Source organism: Gymnoscopelus microlampas (assembly GCF_963454915.1).
Source record: "Gymnoscopelus microlampas genome assembly, chromosome: 17".
NCBI classification, from domain to species: Eukaryota; Metazoa; Chordata; class Actinopteri; order Myctophiformes; family Myctophidae; genus Gymnoscopelus; species Gymnoscopelus microlampas.
This window is the reverse complement of record NC_139954.1, coordinates 29617844-29627083: the sequence shown is the minus strand read 5'-3', so window position 1 is coordinate 29627083 and position 9240 is coordinate 29617844. Positions and strand designations below refer to the sequence as shown.

General features: G+C 42.4%; 1 protein-coding gene across 1 annotated transcript; it reads right to left on the bottom strand.

The window, feature by feature from the left end:
* Nucleotides 1-6084: 6084 nt before the first annotated feature.
* Nucleotides 6085-8202, bottom strand: LOC311064515 (sodium/myo-inositol cotransporter-like; the record flags this gene model as incomplete). The annotated part of the gene is made up of 1 exon (XM_084084367.1): nucleotides 6085-8202. One exon carries the CDS (start codon nucleotides 8200-8202, stop codon nucleotides 6085-6087), a length of 2118 nt encoding a protein of 705 aa, XP_083940493.1.
* Between the last annotated feature and the right edge of the window lie 1038 nt (nucleotides 8203-9240).

Below are 9240 nucleotides of genomic sequence, written 5' to 3'. Positions count from 1 at the left end.
TCTTACCCTTTAAAGGTGCACTAAGTGATATTTTAAAATAAGTGTTACATTTCTCTATATTCTGATAGCAGTCATTGCTAGAGTGTTTGTTCAGTAACAGGGGTCAACATAAAATGCATTTTCAGGTTGAGATACCATTTTTATCTTACCAGGAGAGAGTACTCATACAGGATACAGGATAAACAAGTGAAATTGGACACATGATGATGACACAATGAATGGAGAAATGGGTACTCATCCCTGATTGCCTGAAATTGGCAACCCACCTGAAAATGCATTTTCTGTTTATTAAAGAGCTGGAGAGACAAGGGAGAGGGAGACCTGTATTACTGAACAAACACTATAGCAATGATGAGCTTTTTAACAAAAAACACTTTTGTTTTAACCAAAAAATATCACATACAGTACACTACCTTTAAAACCAAACTCAGTTGCTCTTTTCTTTGCCTGATACATTGCTGTTTCCCCAAAACAAGTTTCCTCATCAACAATTTACACATGACACTCAAGGGAGGAGCCATGTTGTTTACCTGTCAATGTTGAGTAATGTCATTGTTACTGGATAGTTCTACTCTGTAGACTGGAAGTAAAAAGGCCAAGTTAGGTGCAACAGATACTATACAAACGTAGCTTTATACATACGTGTGTGTTTTCTTTTCCCTAATGTGTTGCAGTGAATGTGAATAAAAGGGGAATATGCATATTCCCAGGTGTGGCGGGAAATTTGGTTAAAATAGATTTTGAAGGAAGGAATCGTCTTCTCGGGGATGGGAGACAGTGTTGCAATATTTTGCGTCAATTGAGATAGAGAAAACAAGGCTCCAGACATCCCAAAACAAACTGGTAAGGCTACTTCTTGGCCTCAAACATACAACCCATCTAACCCCTTCTCACTTTGCTAGGGTTGGATGGCTCAGGGTTGAGGACAGAGTACAGCAACTTGCAATGGGCCTGGTCTACAAGATACACCACAACATTGGGATACCCATGTACCTGTCAAAATACTTCAAAAACGTAAATGAAGTCCACAATCATAACACCAGAGGCAGCTCCACTGATCATGTTCAACCCAGATTTCGCACAAACAAGGGAATGAACTCTTTCTCATGCTATGCAACAAAAATGTGGAATGCCCTACCTAAAGGAGTAAAGGAGTGTAAAACCCTACTCACTTTCAAAACTGCCCTAAAAAACACCTTCAGGAGGCTGCAATTCCAAACTGGCCCCTGTGAAAGTCTTAACCTAAAAGTGCTCCCCCTCCACCCAGCCCATCACAATGATGATTTTAACGAGATTCCCTGCTCCACACACACACACGCACACGCACACATCCCTGCCCTACACAGCCTAGTCTAGTCTTCCCACTGTTATGCCTAGAGGAAGGTGCATATTTCCCATTGGCATTGAAGCCTTTTTCCATGGATTAATGCCATGATCTGCACGCCACCATAGTTTAGTCAGTGGTGTGTGTAGAATGATAGGAATGCTTTGGCTACAGTATGTGTTTGCTATATATTGGAACGGTCACACCACATTCCTTACATGGCTCCTTCCGTTCCATCAACCAAATAAGTTGGAATTACCGTGACGTGTTTACGCTTTCCAATTGGCTCGCTAACCAACATTTCGCAGCTTGGACACACACCACTGATACATTTGGAAATACATAAATGAGCCATGTTTTTACTGTGTGGCTCTGAAAGAGGTAGCCATCCAGAGCTAATCTCGTTAACCCGATCAACTAATCAACCACATTTCTTGTGCACACTGTCACTCGGCCAACGTAGAATTCCACAAAGTTTTGTTCACATAATATGTTCTATACTTTAATTCAAATTTAAAGTAAAATGGAATGCTAACTCAAATTTTCTTCATTCAGTCATTGGGGCTCGGATTGTCTAAATTTGCGCAAGGGTGACATCACTAGTTCAGAGTCAAGCCATCAAGGGCATCAATGGCAGTCAAATCAGGCTGAACACCTTGCCCAAATATGGAGTCACGCTGTAGATACATCATAGAGGACATTTTGTCAAGAGTGGCTGACAGGGAGTGAAGGGTCAGCATCAAGTACATTTTAGCAGGGACTCTAATATCATCAATGAATATTGACTAGAGGTTTGGGCCGCTTTACGGCCCTCACATCTAGGCCCGATTAGCTACATCACAGCTACGTTGCACCAGTGATCCAACTGGCCATATATGGAGATGCGCAGTAGGCTGGGGTCAAAACAAAGGTGCTGCGGCCAAAAAGAAGGAAAGCTGCTGTGGCTAAAATGTTAAAATGTATTTTTTATATTAATTGTACACTATGTAAGTACATTGAAGGCGGGAAAGAGGCCTAAATAGTTGCCAGAGCACTGATCAACAGTCTGTGGCAAGTTTGGAGGCAAGTGGAGCAATCGTACGTACTTTTACCCCGGACAAACATTTGGAGGTCATTTCAATTATAGTAGTAGGATAGGATGATGGATGCACATTGGCTGTAACCTGACAATAATGTGAGTCTCTCTACCACTAAAGCACAGTAATGCCACAATGTTCATATTAAATTAATCATAAAAAAATACACCACCTCTCGGCTAGCTGCAACCCCATCTTCCTTTTTTTAATTATCACTACATAGTTCTTATTCTTATTTTAATCTTAGTTATAACTCTTTGCTCTTACCTGTATCATGTTTCATGCCGACTGTGGGGTCGGCTGTGGTTTGTTTGTCTGTCTGTTTGTCTGTACGTTACGTTACGTTATGCTACATTAGGCTACGTTATGTTTAATTAAGTTACATTACAATATAAGTTACGTTACGTTATGTTTCCTTTATTTTGTCCCCATTAGCTCACACTCAACTCACTCCATATCCCGGAGGGATCCACTCAGGCCTAACATAGATATGACCTGATTGACCTCTCTACTTTCCCTCACCTGGTAGTGACTTCTCGGTCAATTTATAGAGCCATCTCTGGTGAGAATGGTGGGCCTGCGTCCAAACCATCCTTGATTTCCCTATATACCCCCGGACAAAAGCAATGCATTTAGACACGTGCCTAACTATCACTTGTCCCTGTCTGACCCAGCTGTGACATTTTGTTATAACTTTTGTTTCTGCCTCTCCATTGTCAGAGAACCAGAGCTTGAGTGGATTCCTCGTGTCTCTCTCAGGTGCATCTCCATGGCAACCAGTCATTACTTCAGATTTGAGAAAGCAAATGGCATCTTATCGTCCACATCACTCAAGTGGAGTAGACATGTGATGTGTTGTTATGTAAGTGGGAAGAGTCAGATATATACCCCCGGACAAAAGCTATATGTTTTTTCCCCTCCAGAATGAGTTTGAACAGCGATTGTCAACCTTTTTAATTTCAAGGACCCCCTATTTGATATACACTATAGGCCATGGCCCCCCATTTGATCAAATGTTTTAATCTCTGGGACCCCAATCTACTCTGTTCTCTACCATATTGATCAAACAGCATAATTATTCATGACCAGTAGTATCATCATACTAATGTTGTAAGGCCATTGCGACTTCACACAATTGTTCTTTTTTCAGTCCAAAAAAGACAATAAACAAAGCCAGGCCTGTATGCCAGTACTTTTCCACAAGGACAATATCATTAGTTTCCTCTTGGGAGAGAGGGAGGGTGTGGGTTGGGTCTGAGTGTAAAAATGGACCCATAGATTCTCAGAGTTAATTTAACACTCAAAATGTGTCTGCGCACTCTGTAGTAGGCTATGGATACGGTAGAGGAACCACAAGCTGCAGGTAGACTATTACCGAAGTAAGAGAGCACTGTTCCATCTATTTATCTTAGAGGTGGGCATAGATTATTTTTTTTAATCTAGATTAATCTATCTGCAATCCTGGAGTTAATCTAGATTAATCTAGATTAAAATGGCTCATTTGAAGTCTGCCGAAGGCATTCAAAATATGTGTGTTCTAGGGATGCACCGATGGGATTTTGGCCGATATCGATATCCGATATGATATATTGCTGTTATGACCGATAACCGATATAACCGATGTCGATATGATCGATAAAAAAAACAGTTTTATCCAGTCTGAAAAACATGTGTAAACACTGCATTTGAAAAAGCAATCCCTGTTTATTCCAAATTATTTTATATTATCATCTGGATAATCCCCAGAGCAAAAAACATATGTGTCAACTGCAAAAAGTACCAGTGACAGCAGCTTAGAAAGAAACTTGGCAAATATCATTGATATTGAATAATTGAATAAAAAGTTTGGGCCCCAATACTGACCCCTGGGAGACGCCCAAATGATTTGAGCTGTATTTGCCCAGCTTCACAAACTGTTGACGTCTGTCCAAATAACTTTGTTTTAATCCAGTCTACTGCAATGCCTCTAATACCAATTTTCTCCAGTTTGTTTATTAATATGGTGTGATAGATAGTGTCAAAAGCTTTTTTGGGGTAAATTAATATTCCAATTGCAACTGTGATTCTTTCAATGGATTCCATCAATGCCTGAGATGTTGATCTGTTAGTTCTAAAACCATATTGACTCTCTGAGAGTAGGCTACATTACATTTTTCCAAAAAAGAATCTAGTCTGCTATTGAAAAGTTTCTCCAGTAGGCCTATCATTGAAAATTGTGAACAATTGGTTCCATTTGGACACTGAATTTACAGACCCATAAGGGTCCATTTGGTTTGTACACTCCGAGTTACAGACCCATATAAGGACCCACTTTTAGAACCACTGTCCTACACTGTGTGTGTGTGTGTGTGTGTGTGTGTGTGTGTGCGTGTGCACCCGCACGCTTAATAGCATACATGTTTGTTGTTGTTAGCATGTAGCACTCATTAGCATGCTCACGCAACAAGTATTACCAAACAGCGCCCAACTACTGCTATGTTTGTTCATCAACACGGTAGCGGAGGCTCTGCTTTTGTCCAATGACCACTTTAATAAGCTTCGCTGGGCTTACAGACCTGAAGCAAATGAATTAACGAGTGGAGCAACACGCTCCTCCTCTCTCTATCTGAGTGAAATGAATGAGAGGCAGTGCGCACGTCTGACCATGTGAAACCCGACACCTATTCCCCCCCCACACACACACACACACACACACACACACACACACGCACACGCACACGCACACGCACACACGCATTGCAGTCACACACAGACACAGAGTAATTCGCCCAGCTACATCAGCTAATGTTTTGGCTCCCAGACCCAACTTTGAGAATAGATTAACGGCGGTAATTTTTTTTATCGCACGATAAGAGTCCGCGTTAACTTAGCCCGTTAACGGCGTTAACGGCCCGGCCTTATTATATTGTATTGTTGACTCAAGGGATGCAGGCCATTAAAGTTGAAGACGACCAGCAATACCGCAGTTCTCGGCAATGCTGCACTAATTAAAAAAAAAAAAAGCAAAACACTTACTGCACCTTTAGTCCTATGTGCAAGGTTCTTGTGTCTGGGGTAGGAAGACTCTGGTGTGGATTCTGTCATGGCGGACTTCATGTTTGTGGTTTATGTGGTTGGCTTGATTATTAATTATAATTATTAAAAAAAAACATGTGATGTTAGTTTTATTATTTGAATATGGAACACTTAATATCTTAGTTTACCACTTGGAATCTACGCGATGATGCAGTTATTATTTGTTATCATCCGAGTCTTCAGACTCCACCTTAGCCCGTAGCACTTGACCTATAATGACGACCATGAAGACTTACCGTGGTCATTTGTTCTCATGTTTTTTTTACCACAATGTTATCATTTAGATTGCAGGTTATGATGCTAGGTTTGTTGTTTACCTGGTATCCTATAGTTTCACTGTACAGATTATTATTTTTATAGTATATTGTTTAGACTGATGCTAGGTTCTTGGTTACTCTGGATCCTAGTTTACGGATCCTTGTTTATATATATATATATATATATATATATATATATATATATATATATATATATATATATATATATATATATATATATATATATATATATATATATACTACAACTACAATAATCAGCTGTAAATATTACAGCTTGTCAAATCTTTGAAAATTCAACTGTTCATCGCCCTTAGTTCAGTCTTGGACAAAACTATAGTGAGAAATAAACATACATGACGATGCCCAATGAGCAGACAAGCAGCAGGCCCAGATTTAGCAGCAGTCTGATTCTCGGAGGCTCATATAGCATCTCCATAATAACCCTCTCATCCGCCTTGCTTTCCTTTGGTGTGGTGGTCTGTGTTCCATCCTTGTACCCACAAAACCAATTGAGCAGACTCAGACCCATGCCATGCGTTCCTTCACAGAGGCAGCGTTCCTCATCCCTGACCAGCTCTGCCTTCCCATTACCAATCTGTTCTCCAGGGGTGGTTACCGGGGTTGTCTCTGTACTAGGTGTTGCTGGGTCATGATAAGTGGATGGGAACAGGAGGTTGATGTCTTCCCCATCTAGACACCTTTCATTTCTGACATCCAGGGGAAGATCTTTATGGTGGCTTCCATTACGATTGTTCTTCTCGATGTCGTCTCGTTCCTTGGGGGGAAACTTTTCAATGTGGCGCAGCCCCCACAAAGTAGTGGTGCGAACCTGCTCCTTATCTGGTGGAGGGGTGCAGAGACTGACCACCACAGCGACAATCCCCGAGCCCCAAAACAACCCTGCTGCCACATACATGTAATGGACATGTGTGATGAAGGAAGGCCTATCATCTGGTTGATCACAGGGAGGCTCACGGTAGATAAATGCCAGGATCAGACGCAGGGTACCTAGTGTGAAACCTGTCATGCCTCCCCAGAATGCACCTGTTTCATTACAGCGTTTCCAGAACACACCCAGAAGGAAGAGAGCAGCAATAGGTGGAGTCAGGTAGCCAGCTACTTCCTGTATGTACAGGTACATCTGCCCACCCTGCATTTCAATGATGACAGGGACCCAGACAACGCTAATGACCACCATGAACACCACGAACAGTCGGCCAACAACCAGTAGTTCCCTCTGGGACGCACCTTTTCGAGCACTCTGGTAGATGTCCAGGGTGAAGATGGTGCTGGCACTGTTGAAGATGGAATCTAAATCACTCATCAGGGCAGCAATCATGACTGCCATCATCAGACCCCTCAGACCCACAGGCATCACTGACATGACCAGGCGTGGATAGGCGATGTTAGAGCAGCCAGCCTGAGAGCCACAAACTGCCAGGCAGTGCTCTGGCCCAATGCAGGCAATCTCATCAGCAAATAGGATACGGGAAATCATACCTGGAATGACAATTATAAACATGGGCAGGACTTTAAGAAACCCAGCCATGAGCGTGGAACCCTTGGCATGAGCAATGTTCTTTGCTGCGAGTACTCTTTGAACAATGACCTGGTCAGCACACCAGTACCAGATGGAAGCTGGGGTTTGGCCAAGAAGGAACCCTGGCCAAGGCATATCTTTGTCTAGAGGTCCACGAAGGATAAGCAGAGCATTAGGTTTGGGCTCGATGTGGCAGGAGGGAGAATATGTGAAGTTGCCACTGGCCAAGATAGCAGAAACATTGGGGACAGCCTGCATATATTTTGTCCGAACACCCTCCAGCCCACCCACCTTAACAAGGCTGATCACTGTCAAGCTGAGGGCTCCACCAATCATCAACACTGCCTGAAGACTATCTGTGTACATTACTGCTACCAGTCCGCCGGTTACTGTGAGCAGTGCAGTCATACCAATCAGTAAGATAATGGACAGATAAAGGTTCCATCCCAGTGACTCTTGAATGAACAGAGCTCCAGCATACAAGTTTACAGAGAGTTTGGTAAAAATGTAGAGCAATATAGACAAGGCAGCAAAGTAAACCCTCAGCCTGTTGCCTCCATAGCGTTTTGACAGATACTCTGGCATCGTGTAGACCCCTGAGTGGATGTATACAGGGATAAACACCCATCCTAGTAGCTGCAATAGTAGAAGAGCGTTGAACTCGAATGCTCCCACAGCAAAGCCACTTGCAGCTCCTGATCCAGCCAAACCTATGAAATGTTCACTGCCGATGTTGCTGACGAAAAGTGATGCTCCAATCACTATCCATGTCATCGAGCGCCCAGCCAGGAAGTAGCCACTTACCGTGCTACGATTGGTCTTCCACATGGCAAAAAATCCGATGCTTAGCACCAGGACAAAATAAAGTGCCACGACAGCAATGTCAGCTGCCTCCATTCCAGGACCCATTTCTGCAGATTACCGTTAAGGAAATACTCTGCTAACTATAACCTTTAAATGTCTCAATATGACAGCTATGGGATAATATGGCTGACATGACATAGTCAAAAGCTGTATGAATAAATAAAGGTGATGTGATGCATGTTATATGTCACGTGCATGTCATATGGGCATATGTACATATATGGACAGGACATGCCTGACGTCAGAGCTAAGTGGGCTAGAGCTAGCCTGGGACCAGACGAATCTGCGAGTGCAAAAAAAAATTCCACTCTGCGATTTGGGTCTGGCACCGCTCCTTAGAGAATCCATTTGCTGCTCCAGAAGACGGGGGTAACCAATCAGGGCCCAGTATTCTAATATGGGAGACTGTAATTGGTAGTTGGTTTGTAGGTCTAACCAATTGCGTTCAGAGTCATTGTTTTGATCCCGCCCCCTTGGAAAAAAAACGTCCTCATAGAAGCACCAGACTCATATCCACGCAGTGATATAGTCTGTCTACGCCAGGCTAGGCTAGAGCGGATACGGAAAGGGTCTCTCTATGTATGTGTGAGTGCAAATTATCGGAAACAGTAGACAGTAGATCTGAACACTGAGCAGAAAAATGACTATCCAGTTCCACCTTATTGTGGAAAGCCTGGTGACGCAAGTTTAACTACTGTGTACTGTATCAAATGGTCCTTTCACGTTGCATCGAGTCAGTACTGTATGAGGCATACATATTGTATACCAGGCTTCAATACCTTTTTTTTAGCTAACTTCTATAGCTCACAATCACAAAGAAAAGAACAAGGGTGACTCTAGGTGAGAATTTCCTATATTCATATGACTCACAGGGTTATTTATTTACTGTCCTTCCATTAAACAAAGTAACCTCTAAGTCATATAACAGAGATTATTCACTTGGGAGAATTTCAATGATTAGTCGCATAGCAAATTACATAGCGTGCGCCGTGAACTACATTTTAACATGCCACTGTTATGAATCATAATCTAAATATGAATACAGCTCATCCCTTGCTTCTAAATGCCGGCCTCTTTGACTAA